Raw genomic sequence first — 16,980 nt, forward strand, 5'->3', positions numbered from 1 at the left:
TAGCTAAATAGATGCATACTTATTACAGGGCTAAAAGTGGATCTGTTTACTTGCAAAGAAGAAATTGTTCATATAATTATTCATTATTTTAGGAGAACTTAAACATTCCACTTTCACAGAGATTTAAAAAAAAACCACAATGCCTAATTCTTAATCAATGTAAGACACTGCATTCATATAACATGGTTTGCATGGTGAAAAAAGTCTGACTTCTGTGCTGCCTTAGAAAAATAACAATGGGCCGGGCGCGGTGGCTCACGCTTGTAATCCCAGCACTTTGGGAGGCCGAGGCGGGCGGATCACAAGGTCAGGAGATCGAGACCACGGTGAAACCCCGTCTCTACTAAAAATACAAAAAAATTAGCCGGGCGTGGTGGCGGGCGCCTGTAGTCCCAGCTACTCGGAGAGGCTGAGACAGGAGAATGGCGTGAGCCCGGGAGGCGGAGCTTGCAGTGAGCCGAGATTGCGCCACTGCACTCCAGCCTGGGTGACAGAGCGAGACTCCGTCTCCAAAAAAAAAAAAAAAAAAAGAAAAAAAAAGAAAAATAACAATGGACTGAACCTTGATCGAATTTGGTAAGTACAGGCTACAAAATCTTAAAGGAGAAAATTTACTTCATGCAAAATGTTACTGTCACTCTTAATATTCACCTTCTAAATTATGTTCTCAAAGTTAGTTCATTGTTTCACATAATATGCTGCTGAAAATGCAAAGAAGGAGTTTCAGCGTAAATTATTGGAGTTTATATCATTTTATCCTATGCTAATTTTAAATATGTTAGGGGAATCCACTATTTTTTCTTAATATTAGTTAATATCAATTGCATTTTTGTTAACGTTCTTGATATTTTCTGTTTTTATAGGTGCTCTTATGATTTTTATTTATTCATAATGAGCATTCAGTTTTTCTTAGGCAGAGTGAGCAAGATCAAGTATCACGGTCAGTTGGATTCTCTTGCTTTTTTAAACCATGAAACTGTAGGGATCACTCAAAAATTGTTTATTTTTATTCCGGCAGCATACATTGCTGTATATGTGATTCTGGTTTGCTATTACACAGTGATTTTCCTTTTGTCAGTTTTATTTTTTCACAATAACTGCTGCACTTTGTCCCTCTCCACTCATTCAGAGGTCCATTAGAGATAAATATAGTTCATTGAATTACACATATTTAAAGGAAATTTTCACGGTTGGAATTCAAACACAAATAGTGAATGTTCTGCAGTTTTTGCACATATTTTGGCATGGAATCAGTGGGACACAATGATGAAAGGCAAAAAGATGGCCACATATATTAAATTCCTTTTATATATATACACATGCACACACATACTATTTAAATAATATATTTAAAGCATTATAGTTTAAGTTGAATTTCACAACTGATAAACTACGAGTCTATTTTTAAAAAGTGAAAGGGTATGACAGAAGGGCTGTATGGATATTGCTGTCAGTACCCATACCATCCCTCCAAAATGTGAATAGAATTATTAGGGGAAAAAACTTGATTCTTTTCTTCTGTTTTGCTTCTATATTTCTTTTTATTTTTCCTTGCAGACATTATGTGACAAGTAGATATTTTCCTGCATACTAAATCTAAAAGAAATGTATCAGTGAATACTGTGTTTGGAAACATTGTTTTGGAGGCATGACAACAACTATAAAGTCCTTACCATGTAATACACATTTAAAATTATTGGTATTTAATTAGCATATACCACAGCTAATATATTCAAAGTCTACTATTCATTTCACTAAAGTTATTGGATGTTAACGAAATGCTAAGCAATAATGTAAAACAAAATTTAAAAATATGCATACTACATTAATGACCGTATTAGTGTTCTATTGTTGCTATAACAAATTGCCACAAATTTAGTGGTTTAACATAGTGCAAATTTATTATCTTGGAGTTCTGTAGGTCAGAAGTTGGACATGAAGTTCACTAGGCTAAAATTAGCAAGGTGTGGTCAAGGTGTGCTGCATTTCTTTCTATAGGCTCCAGAGAATAATCTGTTATCTGTTTTCTTTTCTTCTTTTAAAATAATTTCAACTTTTAATTTAGATATATGGGATACATGTGCAAGTTTTTTACATGGATATATTATATGATGGTGAGGTTTAGGGTGCTAATGATCCTGTCACCTAGGTAGTGAGTATAGTGTCTAATAGGTAGTTTTTCAGCCCTTTCCCCCTCCCTCTCTACCCCCTCTAGAAGTGCCCAGTGTTTATTGTTAAAGGTCACTCACATCTCTTTGCTCATGGCTCCCTTCTTCCATCTTCAAAGCCAGCAATGTTGCATCTCTGTGACAATTCCTCTGCAGTCATGTCTCCCTCTGACCCTTCTTTTCTGCCTGTGTCTTCCACAGTTTAGAATCCTGGTGATCAGATTGGGTCCACTAAGATAATCCAGTATAATCTCCCTATTTCATGATTCTCAATTACATCTGCAAGGTCCCTTTGGCCATGTGAAGTAACAAATTCACAGGTTCCTGTAATTAAGATGTGGATTGGAGATTTTAAGTTGAGGAGGTGGCATCACTGTGCCTGCTGCAATGCCAGACATTGGATAATGTTAACTACTACTAATGAAATAATAAATTTTAACTCTCATGCTATTACTTTTGCATTAAACAAACAGTTTTTTAGGCGGTTTATTTGGGCTTCTCATGCAAAATCAATGTGGAAATGTACAAGCACATATTTGACAAATTATTTCTTAATGTTATGATGATTAGAATAATGATGTGATTACAGATAATTAGACACAACATTTAATTGAAGAAATTTATTATGGATGGATTAAATATTTTATAGAACACTCTCTGTGCTGGCATGTCTATCACCCAGTCAAATTTATTGCTTAAGTGCATAAACACTGCAATTTGGTTTTTTTATTGATCAAATTAACTGAATGATTTGGATTTATTCATCAATTTGTGATGCATAAACATAGTGAATAGCTTCAGTGTTTTATAGCAATTTTAATAATCAGAAGTCTTGAGAGCCATAATAATTACTGCAGAAGTATGCAAAAATATTTTATTAAAATACATTATTGAAAACTACAAAAATCTATGGAATACTAGAAGAATTGACCTTGATAGATCATAGTGTAAGTTTGAAAAAAAAATAATGGTGTACTGTGACTATTAAAATATATATACTTTTTTTGATACGAAGTTTAGCTCTTGTTGCTCAGGCTGGAGTGCAATGGCGTGACTTCGGCTCACTGCAATGTCCGCCTCTTGGGTTCAAGGGATTCTTCTACCTCAGTCTCCCCATTAGCTGGGATTACAGGTGCCTGCCACCACGCCCGGCTAATTTTTTGTATTTTTAGTAGAGACGGGGTTTCACCATTTTGATCAGGCTGGTCTCGAACCCCTGACCTCAGGTGATCCACCTGCCTCAGCCTCCCAAAGTGCTGAGATTACATGCATAAGCCACTGTGCCCAGCCTATTAAAATATTTTGTTGGCAGAATTCAACATAAGTTATTAAGGTCTGAGAGGTTACAGGTATCTAATATACAAGTATATTATTTCTATAAATGTTGTCCATGCAGAAAAGCTCAACATGTACCAGGTGCCACAATTTGTGAGTTTCATTCCAGGGCTCTCAAGTCTTTACATTTGGGAGTTCTCCTTCTTAATGAGATAGGAGTATCACCCTCCAGGCCTTGCCATGAACTTCACATCAATCTAGAAACTATAATAACAATAACCTTCAAAACACACCTACACTGTTAATCATTTATGAATTTTTTAGCAGAGCAAGTGGAAATTAACTTTTCTTGCCCCTTTACTAGATGCTTTTTTGACTTTTTCTATAATTTAGCCCTCATGATATTTTATTAATTTCACAAGAATCAAAAGTATATTTGTGTTTAAATATATGTATTTAAGACCAATTATTGTAGATGTGTACACTTTCACAATAAGTGAGAGGTCACCATTTCAAATGTATAGACTCAATCGACATAAAAACTTGGCGCATAGATGACATTTCCTTTGTGTTTCCTTTTGTGTCAGGAGCGGATCCCAGAGAGTCCTTCTCCTGCTCCTTCTCTGGAAGAGAATCATCGTCCTGGGAGCCAGACCTCTTCCCACACCAGCAGCAGTGTGTCCAGCTCTCCCTCTCAGATGGATCATCATTTGGAAAGAATGGGTGAGTAACTTTTCTGAAACAGGTAATTGGAAAATATTGTTTCTGGAAATTAGTTGTTAGGAAAAATAGAGGAGAGGGAAAAGCTGGGTAAGCTGACACCTCCTTAATATAAATAGCTTTTTGAAATTTGGTCTTTTGTAATTGCTGAAACAATATGACCAACAAAATGAAACTTACATTGTTAGAAGTTTGTTCTCTGCAAAGATCTTCCTTTACTGTATCATTGAATCTCGTGGAAGTAATATGATGAAATTTTTGTTGAGTATTTGTGAGTTCTATATGTGATACAATACACCTGACACAGTCACATCTTTTGAATAAGGGAAGTTAAAATATCCTTTAGGCAGTTGCCCATTTAAGAGTGATTAAAAAGGGCCGGGCGCGGTGGCTCACGCTTGTAATCCCAGCACTTTGGGAGGCCGAGGCGGGCGGATCACGAGGTCAGGAGATCGAGACCACAGTGAAACCCCGTCTCTACTAAAAATACAAAAAATTAGCCGGGTGTGGTTGCGGGCGCCTGTAGTCCCAGCTACTTGGAGAGGCTGAGGCAGGAGAATGGCGTGAACCCGGGAGGCGGAGCTTGCAGTGAGCCGAGATTGCGCCACTGCACTCCAGCCTGGGCGACAGAGCGAGACTCCGTCTCAAAAAAAAAAAAAAAAAAAAAAAAAAAAGAGTGATTAAAAAGTGAATCAATATAAGATTTGCCACAATCTCAACAACTTAGATCACAAATATTTAACATGATTTCCCCTACATTTATATATATTTTGTTTTCTCAGAAGCCTTACACCATAGATGCTATTCCAGAAATTGGTTGTGATGTGGCATATTGGGAACTTCAGTCTAGTTATAGGTCTGGCACTAACTAGCTATAACATCTTGTGTATGCCACTTAACCACCATGAGTTTCTTTACCTATTATATGGAAAAAACTTATCACCCTGTCTAATGCACTGGATTATTGAGCGGTGAAATGAAATATTATGTGAAAAAAGTGCCAAGGAAGTGTGGGCGATAAAAATTACTCTTCTCTGTGTGACTTGACTTTGATTACTTATCATTTCCTTCCATCTAATTCTACTCAGGTATATAGAAGTCGACAGGTACATTCAGCTGTAACAAATTCTCATTTAGTATATAGTAATTACCAATCAATTGAGCTAGGTAAAATATTTGTTAATCTTCTATACCTACACAGTCCAATTTCCTATGTACCCATTTCCTTTCAGGAAAATGATTTTTGCTATTCCTTTAGTCTTACAAGGGGGAAGTTCTTTAAGGGAACTCTGAATGTTTACAACTCGTAATAGCGATTGCTTTCAGCCTTTCCAAAATAATGTATTTTCTTGGGGGAAGAGAAATTTGGGAGACTAGGGAAGGTTTTAGATTCCAGAAGGATGAAGACTATCTTTTGGGGAAATTAATCCAAATCTCCCTTAGCTTGTCAGTATTATATGTTTTTTTGGAGCGCTTTAGCTTCATAGTGAGCATAGCGGTTCTCAAATCTGGCTCCCAAGTATAATCACCTATGGAGTTTTTATTAATATGGAGGACGCTGAGGTCACATGCTCAGAGTTTGATTCATTTGGTCTGGAATAGAGCCTGGGCAGCAGTATTTTGTTTTGCTTTTCAGCATTTCTTCAAGAGATTCTTATGTGTAGCCAGGGTTAAGAACCAGTGGATCAGGGCTTGAGGCTAATGTCCCTGAGAGAGTAAGTCTAATTCCTGGAAGACATGACAGATGTCTTCTAGCTTTACTCTTTTCTATGACATAGACTACCTGGTTGTTACTACATTGTGTACAACTGATTCTAGAAAGTCTGAGAAAGAACGAGAGTCTACAAATGAGTGACCACTAATGAATTAAGAAACAAAAGGACACATTCTTCTGTTGGTATACCATTCATATTGATGAGGGTGGGAAGAAGGAGACAAAAAGGGGAAAGGGATATATACAGATAATTATTTATTGAGTGCTGGCTAAAAAGCAGAGCATATAGGGAAATATATAATCATATGGCATGGGTTATGCATTGTTGCTGTCACCATGAGTTAGACAGTAGCTAACATGTAATTTATCAGATCATCAGATAGTTTATTTGTACTTCACCACAGGGTAAATTTTTATATCTACTAAAGGTGCCCATAATATATAGAAAAAATATATTTATGATATAATAGATATATCATAAAAGAATGGGCAATTTATACTTAGAAGTAAAATCAAATATATCCAAAGCAATGTAATATCCTAGAAAAAATGTTGACAATATAGTTTATTTATAATTACACTGGCAGTAATTAGGCTCTATATGCACATTCCATAGTTGTCTAAGAATGATAGCAAGATTGGCTATAAATAAATAAAAAGGCTTGAGAATTTTTAACTCTACAGTTACCATATTTTATTAATAGGGCTATATAATGTTTGAATAAAATATGACTAAAGAGAATTAAATTATAAACTCTGAAAATTAACATTTTTTCTCTTTCAATATGTTTTATAAAGAATCATAATTTTTAGAAAGTTATATTATCTATTAATCTTGCTATGTTGGCAATTATACAAATTCATATGTATATATTTGTATATATTAATTATACTTTAAACTCACATGATGAAGCAGCTTACTGATTTTTTCATTATATGATCTTCAGACCAACAAAAAATCTTTCTACTGTTTTAGAAGTAGAACTATATAAAACTTATGTTAGTTGTTATTAGATTATATTAGCCATTTGTGTGATGCTTTTCTGCCTTTTTTCTGGGTATTTCACATAGAAAACTACTCAGTTACATCTCTTATTTATAGTTATGATGCCCAACAATAGAGAGGAACTTATTGTTGATCAAGATAATGGACTAACCATCAAAAAATTCCAAAAAGATAATAAAGGTAAAATGATTTTTGCTTATTTGATACACATATAATAATCAGATACTAACTCAGTTAACACCTGTGTGCTGTATATTGCATCCACATTTCCCTTAGTAAGAATAGATTCATGCCAGCTTTGGATAAGTTATTTTAATAGTAGAAAACATGATGTTTATCTGAAGGTTGTTTATTTGAGAGGTTATAAATTACATATCCGCCTGAAATTTGTCTGTGCATGTGGTTGGAAACTTTATCTTAAGCCCTCTTACTATGCCAGCTCAGAGACATCTGACTCCCTTTGTATTACATATTTACTTTTTTAACTATGTTTAAATTATTCACCATTTGCTGTTTATAGTTGCGGTTATATTTGACAAAACTGAGTTGCTGTCATAGAGGGGAGCTGCTTCCCTCAACCCTTGAAAGTTATTTTAAAAATATATGCTAATTTGGACATTTCAGATGAAAGCTTAGCAAGTTAGCCCATCAGGTATTTACCTGGAATACTGATAGATATGATCTCAACCTGCCTTTTGATTTGCTGAGGTACATGTGTCACCCCTGCATAGTATCCAGTTTTGTCTTAGGAGAGCTGTTCAAGGAAGATAGAGAGAGTAAGAATTTTAAAGTGATGCTCTCCTAATATGAAAACTGAGTACAACTTTGTTTGTAAGGCTGAAAGTGTAAGAGAAAAGGAAAATATATAATCATATGGCATGGGTTATGCATTGTTGCTGTCACCATGAGTTAGAGAGTAGCTAACATGTAATTTATCAGATCATCAGTTTATTGTACTTCACCACAGGGTAAATTTTTCTATTTACTAAAGGTGCCCAGAATATATAGAAAAAAAATTTCATGAACTGAAGAATTAATGAATAATATTTTCTCTTTTCTGTAAACTGAATGTGCTTCATAATTACCTAGATGAGCATTTTAGTTGGAATTTGAAATAATGTATGATTTTAATTTCATTGATCTATGGTTGGTTTCCTTGCCACATGTTTTATCTTTTCTTAGCCTGACAGTGAAAGGCTATACCCTCTGGGGCTCCAAAATGCAAATGATTGATTTCGGAATAGTTGTCAGAAAGAAAGTCAGGTTCATGATATTAAACTACCCAAACTCTTGCACAGGTAATGAAAGTCTAGTTATAGATGAAAGTTCATTTATAACCCAGCAACAATTTGTTCCTGAGACCTTTTTCCCACCATATCATGACTATTTAAAGGACATCTTGGTAGTAAAGCAGCTTTGCTAGGGAAGTCCCAAGCTGTACATGATGCATATGATACAATCAGAGCTGCAAACCCCATAAGTCAAAATGGCATTTGGGACTGTCCTGTGTAATACAGCACTCAAGTATACACTATTGTGTCTTATGAAAAATCAGTTCAAGCGTTACTACAGATGTACAGTATCTGATTTTCATAAAATATATAGTAGTATGCACTGGTATTTCTGAATTTCTTGCTGTGGAATGGTAGAATATTTCTTGTTTAAATCAAGTAAGTTGGTAACATATCCTGATGAGGACATTAATAAGCAAGAGTGGCATATTAAACTTCACCCCAGTTATAGTGGAAAGGTTTTTTTTTTTAAAAAAAATGGGATTCTCTATATCAAGTTCTTACAGTTATATTTGTTATGGTAAGAAAAAAATGTATTTTCCTGAAATAGATTTTAGTTATTAAAAGGGAATGAGTTAAAGTAGAAGTGTCAAAATTTATTAACTGTGACAAGTAAGCAGTTTATACAACTGTGGCAAACATATGTTTTCACATCTGCTTTGAGTATCATCATGATTTTAAAAATGATTTATAGCTCTGAAAATTATAAAATGCCAGCTTTGCTATTATGAAGGAATTTTCAGAACATAAAGACATACCTTTAGAGTGTTCATGTAGCCCACCCTTACTGTATCTGGTAAAACTGGATGACATTATAATACATGTCTCAAAGTCTATATGACCTGAGCTTTCATGGCATTGATATCCATTTTGACTGTGGCCAATATTGTGATTTTAGTTTTGAATCAAGTATTTTGAATAAACTGACTGATAGTCAAATAAAGCTTTTGATTTTATTTTTTCACATACTATGTCAAATAAATTGACCAAATTAATCACGTTATGACATTGTGTTATGTGGTCTTTAACAGTCAGTTCTGGGATTCTTTAGAGTACAGCAATTATGACTATTCACTCTACTTTACCTGTGTGGAAATAAAGGCACAGAGTAAAACCCCCTTCCTCTGGCAGCCACTCGTCTCTCAAACTGCTATCAGGGATAGGGTTTTTGTGATATTTTGCGCTGGGAAGTAAATGTTTTCAATAGAAAACTCTCTATGTGCAAGATGCCCCAAACACTCTGATTATCAAATCTGATATGCTACAGAAATAGTGGAACAATAAATTCACCATCCAGCCCAAGAATTTAGCCCATTGAAATGTTATATTTTAAGTTAACCCACAGCCTACAGATGAACAGCTAATAGTTTTAACATCCTTTGGTCACAATAATATATATTATGTTTCACCTGGAATAAAAGCATTGCCGTATTTCTTTTTCAACTTTTAAGTTCAGAGGTACAAGTACAGGTTTGTTATATATGTAAATTCTGTGTCACTTGGGTTTGGTGTACAGATTATTTTGTCACCCAGGTAATAAGCATCGTATCTGATATGTAGTTTTTCAATCCTCTCCCTCTTCCCAACCTCCACCCTCAAGTAGGCCCCAGTGTCTGTAGTTCTTTTCTTTGTTTCTATGTGTTCTCAATATTTATCTTCCACTTATAAGTGAAAACATGCAGTATTTGGTTTTCTGTTCCTGCATCAGTTCTCTCTCTTAGCCTCCAACCCCATCCATGTTGCTGCAAAGGACGTCATCCTGTCCTTTTTTATGGCTGCATAATATTCCATGGTGTATATGTACCATGTTTTTAATGGGCATTTAGGTTGATTTAATGTCTTTGCTCTTCTGAAAAGTGCCACAATGAACATACACATGCATGATTTAGAATGATTTATATTCCTTTGGGTACATATCCAATAACGGGAATGCTGGCTCAAATAGTAGTTCTATTTTAGGTTCTTTGAGAAATCGCCAAACTGCTTTCCCCAGTGACTGAATAGTTTACGTTTCCACCACCAGTGTATAAGCATTCCTTTTTCTCCAGAACCTTGCCATCATCTGTTGTTTATTGACTTTTTAATGATACCCATTCTGATTGGTGTGAGATGGTATCTCATAGTGGTTTTGGTTTGCATTTCTATAGTGATCAATGATATTGAACATTTTTCATATGCTGCTGGCTGTGTGTACGCCTTCTTTTGAAGTCTGTTCATGTCCTTCGCCCACTCTTTAATGAAGTTATTTACTTTTACTTTTTATGGTGGAATATTATTTCATTGCATGGATGCATCACATTTTGTTTATCCATTCATCAGTTGAAGGATATTTGAGATACCTCCACTTTTTGGCTGTTACAAATAATGCTGCTGTGAACATTTGCATACAGTTTTGGGTTAATTTGTGTTTTCATTTCACATGTATATATACTTAGGAGTGAAATTGATGTGTCTTATGGTAATTTTGTGTTTAACCACTTAAGGAACTACCACACTCTTTGCCAAAGTGAATGCAGCCGTTTACATTTCCACCAGCAATATATGAAGGTTTTAATTTCTCCCTGCTCTCTCCAACACTTACTATTTTCTGTGATTTTTATTATAGCTAGACTAATGTTTTCAATGTATTATCTCATTTTGGCTTTGATTTGTATTCCCTGATGAATAATCATTTTGAGCATCTTTTCCTGTGTTTATTGGTTATTTATACATCTTCTTTGGACAAATATCTATTTAAGTCCTTTGTCAATTTTTTTATTAGGCATTTTAATTCTTTATTTTATTTAATTTATCGTTTGTTTTTAAGTTGTAGGAGTTCTTTTTATATTACGGATACAATATCTTTATCAGACATATGACTTATAAATATTTTATACCATTTTGTGGGTTATCTTTTTACTGTTTTCATTGTATCCTTTGATGGACAGGTTATTTATTTTCATAAAGATCAATTTATCTATTTTTTGACACATGTGCTTTTGGTGTTGTATCTAAGAATGCTTTGCTCTTACACTTAGATCTGTACTCCCCTTTGAGTTAATTTTTGTTGTGTTAGATAGGGGACTAACTTCATTATTTTGCATTTGAACATTTGATCATCCTAGCACTATTTGTTTTAAACATTTCCTCATTGAATTAAGTAGGCACCCTCATCAAAAATCACTTCTCTGTAAAATTAAGCAGTGATTTCTGGACTCTCAATTATGTTCGATTATCTGCGTGTCTATTCTTTTGCCAATATCATACTATCTTGATTACTATAGTTTTATAATAAGTTATAAAATAAAGACATATGAGTCTTTTATTATTTTATTCAGAATTACTTTGGGTCTATTTGATCCTTTGTGTTTTTATGAGAATTTTTAGATCAGTCTCTGATAAAATATCAACTGGAATTACAACAAGGAGTCTATTGAAACTGTAGATACATTTGCCGAGTATTGCCATATCAGCAGTATTATGTATTTTGATCCATGAAAACAAGATATTTTCCTTTTATTCAGGTTCTCTTCGATTTCTTTCAGCAATGTTTTGTCATTTTCAAACTATACATTTTGCAGTTCTTTAAAGTTTACTCCTCAGTACAGCCACACCCCAGAGATATCATGTGTTTGGTTCCAGACCACCACAATAAAGCATATATTGCAATAAAGCAAGTCACACGAATTGTTTGATTTCTCAGTGCATGTAAAAGTTATATTTACGCAATACTGTAGTCTATTAAGTGTGTGATGCCATTATGTCTAAAAAACAGTATACATACCTTAATTTGAAAATACTTCATTGCTAAAATAACAGTAATGATTATCTAAGCCTTCACCGAGTCATAATCTTTTTACTGGTGGAGGGCCTTACCTTGATGTTGACGGCTGCTGACAGATCAGGGTGGTGGCCACTGAAGGTTGGGGTGGCTGAGGAAATTCCTTAATATAGGACAACAATGAAGTTTGCCACATCAATTGACTTTTCCTTTCATGAAAGATTTCTCTGGAGCATGCGATGCTGTTTGAAGGCATCTTACCTACAGTAAATTTCTTTCAAAATTTGAGACAATTCTCTTAAACTCTACCACTGTTTTACCAACTAAGTTTATGTAATATTCTAAATACTTTGTTGTCATTTCAACAGTGTTCACACATTTTTATCAGGAGTATATTCCATCTCAATAAACCATGTTCTTTGTTCATCCATAAAATAACAACTCTTCATCCATTCACGTTTTATCATGAGATTGCAGCAATTCAGTCATATATTCACATTTTACTTCTAATTCTAGTACTTTTGCTATTTTCACATGTGCAGTGACTTCCTCCACTGAAGTCTTGAGTCCCTCAAAGTCATCCACAAGGGTTGGAATAAACTTCTTCCAAACTCCTGTTCATGTTGGCATTTTGACCTCCTTCCATCAATCACAAATGTTTGCAATAACATTTAGTATGGTGAATCCTTTTCAGAAAGTTTTCAATTTATGTTGCTCAGATCCATTAGAGTAATCTCTATATATGGAAGCTATAGCTTTGCCAAATGCCTTTCTTAAATAATGAAACTCGAAACTCAAACAATTACTCCATATTACATAGCTGCAGAATGTATGTTGTGTTAGCAGGCATGAAAAATGAATTTCTTTTTACAGAGCTCTCGGGTAACTAGATTCGTTTGAGTGAGCAGTAATATTTTGCAAGGAATCTTTTCTTTTTGAGCCATAGGTCTCAATAGTGGGCTTAAAATGTTTGGCAAACCATGCTGTAAATAGATGTGCCATTATCCAGGCTTCATGGTTCCATCTATAGAGCAGGGATAGAATAGAATTTGGCATAACTCTTAAGAATTACAGGGGTTTTTTTTGTAATGGAAAATGTGCATTGGCTTGAACTTAAAGTCACCAACTGCATTATCCCCTAATAGGAGAGTTAGCCTGTCCTTTGAAGCTTTGAAGCCAGGTATGACTTCTCTTCTCTAGCTATGATAGTCCTAGATGGCATCTTCTTCCAATATAAGGCTGTTTTGTCTACACTGAAACCTATTATTTAGTGTAGCCACCTTCCTCAATGATCTTAGCTAGATTTTCTGGATAACTTGCTGCAGCTTCTACGTCCACACTCGCTGCTTCACCTTGCACTTTTATGTTAAGGAGATTGTTCCTTTACTTAAACCTCATAAACCCACGTTTGTTAGATACCAACTTTTCTTCTGCAGCTTCTTCACCTTTCTCAGCCTACAAGGAATTAAAGAGAGGTAGGGCCTTGCTCTGGATTAGGATTTGGATTAAAGAAGTGTTGTGACTTGTTTGATCTTCCATCCAGATAACTACAAGTTTCTCCATATCAAGAATAAGGCTAGCTCACTTTCTTGTCATTTGTGTTTTCACTGGAGTAGCACTCTTAATGTCCTTCAAGAATGTTTCCTTTGCATTCACAACTTGGCTAATTGTTTGGTGCAAGAGCCCTAGCTTTCAGCCTATCTTGGCTTTTGATATGCCTTCCTTACTAAGCTTAATCATTTCTAGCTTTTGATTTAAAGCGAGATACATGTGACTATTCCTCTTACTTGAACACTTAGAGGCCACCGGAGGATTAGTAGTTGACATAATTTCAATATTGTTGTATCTCAGGGAATAGAAGACCTGAGCAGAGGAAGAGAAATGGGGGGACGACAGGTCAGTGAAGCAGTCAGAACATACAAAACCTTTATCAATTACGTTTGCCATTGTATATAGGAGCAGTGCATGGAGTCCCAAAACAATTACAAGAGTAACATCAAAGATCACTGATAATAGACCACCATAACAGTTATAATAATAATTAAAAGTTTGAAATTTCGTGGGAATTACCAATATGTGACACAGAGACAAAAAGTGAACAAGTGCTATTGGAAAAATGACACCAATAGACTTGCTCAATGCAAGGTTGCCACAAACATTTAGTTTGTAAAAAACATAGTATCTGTAAAGTGCAAAGAACAGGATATGCCTGTATTTTGTTTTTTAATGTTTTCAAATTTATAAGTGAAATTGTTTTGTTAGTTTTAATTTCAGATTGCTCACTGCTGTGTATAGAAATATAATTAATTTTTCTAAATTGTTATTATATTCTTCAACTTTTTTTTTAGCTTTAATGGTTTTTATATAAATTCTTTACAATTTTTTTCTGTAGTTTCTTTAAGAATTCTCTCTGTATAAGATCATACCATCTGCAAATTGAGATAGTCTTATTTATCTTTTCCAATCTATATGCCTTTTATTTCTATTTCTTGCCTAATTCTGTGGCTAGAGACTGCAATACAATGTTGAATAGACATGGTGAGTGTGAATATCCTTGTCTTATTTCTGATCTCAGGAGGAAAGCTTTCAGTTTTTACCATTAAATATTATGTGGTTAGTGGGCTTTTTATAGATGTCTTTTATCAGATTGAGGAAGTTTTCATCTATGCTTAGTTTGTTTTGTGTATTTACTATGAAAACACGTTGTATTTTGTCACATTGTTTTTCTGTATCTATCAAGATGACATTGTGGTTTTTGTGCTTTATTAGTACAATTCATTACATTGGTTTTTCTAAGTAAATTCTATTTCTATTTTTATTCTTTGTTGTAAAAATTTAATATGCTTAATATGAGACCTACCATCTTACACATTTTTAAGTGCTCAATAGACTATTGTTGACTGTAGGCACAATGCTGTACTGCAGATCTCTTGAACTTATTCATTTTGCATAACTGAAACTTTAAACCAGTTGAACAGCAACTCTCCATGTCTCTCTCTCTACAGCCCCTGGCAACCACTATTCATTCTCTGTTCCTATGAGTTTGGCTATTTTACATAACTAATATATGTGGAATCATGCACTGTTTGTCCTTGTGTGACTGGCTTTTTTCATTTAGCCAAATATCCACCAGGTTCATCCATGTTGTCACATATAGCAAGATTTCTGTCTTTTTTAAGGCTGAATAATATTTTATTGTATTATGTACCACATTTTATTTATCCATTTCATCCATAAATTGGCATTTGGGTTATTTCCATGTATTTGTTATTGTGCATAATACTGGTATCAATGTTGGTGTACAAATATCAGTCCAGGTTCCTGCTTTTAATACTTTTGGTTTTATACCCGGAAGTGGAAAGCTGGATCATATGGCTATTTTATGTTTTAAAAATATATTTTGAGGAACTACCATACTGTTTTCCACACTGAGTGACTGCACAATTTTATATTGCAACTAAAAGTGTGCAAGATTCTAGTTTCTCCAAATCCTTATTCCTATCTCATTCTATGATACCAAAACTTGGCACCAAAACCTGATACCAAAACCTGGCAGAGTTTTCAAAAAGAGAAAACCTCAAGCCAATATCCTTGATAAACAGCAATGCAAAAATTCTTAACAAAATACTGGCAAACTGAATCCAGCAGCATATTAAAAAGCTACTCCGTCATGATCGAGTAGGCGTCATCCGCAGATACAAGATTGGTCCAACATATGGAAATCAATAAATATGTTTCATCACATAAACAGAACTAAAGACAAAAACCACATGATTTGCTAAGTGAGACTAGTGTGAAAAAAGAAAACATCAACAACACACGATTATCTCAACAGAGGCAGAAAAGGCTTTCAATAAAATGCAACACCCCTTCATGTTAAAAACTCTCAATAAACTAGGTATTGAGGGAACATACCTCCAAATAATAAGAGCCACCTATACTTTCAACATTAGGTCAAATTACATACAACGAAGGGCCCTCATGCTACAATATAGTTAGATTCTAGCTAAATTGACATGTGTTTTGTGCATTGTTGGACTCACAATATGTAAATACTGGTGAAGCACACATAAAAAACAAGAAGACAGAAGTGAAGGCAGGTAGGCAGGCAGGAAGGAAAGAAATAGGAAAAAAAAAGAAAGTATGCACAGGATTGAAAGCCAACTATCAAAAATACACATGCACTCATATGTTTATTGCGGTGCTATTCACAAAAACAAAAATATGAAATCAACGTAGCTGCCCATCAACAGTGGATTGGATAAAGAAAATGTGCTACATATACACCATGGAATATTACAGAAATAAAACGAACAGTATCGTGACCTTTTCAGTAACATGGATGGAGCTGGGGGCCAATTATCCTAAACAATCAAATGCAAGAACACAAAACCAAATACCACATATTTTCACTTATAATTTGGAGCTAAACATTGAATACATATGAATGTAAAGATGGGAACCAAGGGACGGGGAGTGGGCTGAAGAACCGTCTGTTGGGTTCTATGCTTACTTCCTGGGTGTTAATATCACTGGGACGTCTAGCCTCAGAATCACATGATTTACTCATGTAACAAACCTATACATGTACCCTTTAACCTATAATAAAATTTGAAATGATAAAAAAACTGTACAAATTTCTAATTTCTCGACATCCTTTCTAATACTTATCTTTTGTTTTTTGATTAAACCACACTAGCAGGTGAAGGTTGATACCTCACTGTGGTTATTATTTGTATTTCCTTGTGATTACTGATGTTGACCAACTTTTCATATATCTATTGGCCATTTTTATGTCTGTTTTGGAGAAATAAATAAATATATATATATATATATATCTTGACATAAGGCTTATTATTAAAAGGTTAGACTTTTGAAATAAAGTTTTTATTTTAAAAGGTACACATAATTATTCTATGATTTTAGTAATCACTATGTAATGCTATTATCTCAACAAACAGATTTTAAATAACCAGGATAACTAAATTACAATATTACAAATAATACAACTAAGGCTATTTGTTTTTTTGCGGGAATCATAGATT

General features: G+C 34.4%; 1 protein-coding gene across 1 annotated transcript in view; it reads left to right on the top strand.

Annotated features, from left to right (window-relative positions):
* DACH2 (dachshund family transcription factor 2) overlaps nt 1-16,980 on the top strand; it is a 688,870-nt gene that overhangs the window by 590,078 nt on the left and 81,812 nt on the right. Inside the window, exon 7 of the mRNA XM_055268433.1 lies at nt 4,031-4,166. Within this exon, the coding sequence (XP_055124408.1) occupies nt 4,031-4,166 (136 nt within the window). The remainder of the gene's footprint in view (nt 1-4,030; nt 4,167-16,980) is intronic.

This window comes from Symphalangus syndactylus, chromosome X (assembly GCF_028878055.3).
Source record: "Symphalangus syndactylus isolate Jambi chromosome X, NHGRI_mSymSyn1-v2.1_pri, whole genome shotgun sequence".
NCBI lineage: Eukaryota > Metazoa > Chordata > Mammalia > Primates > Hylobatidae > Symphalangus > Symphalangus syndactylus.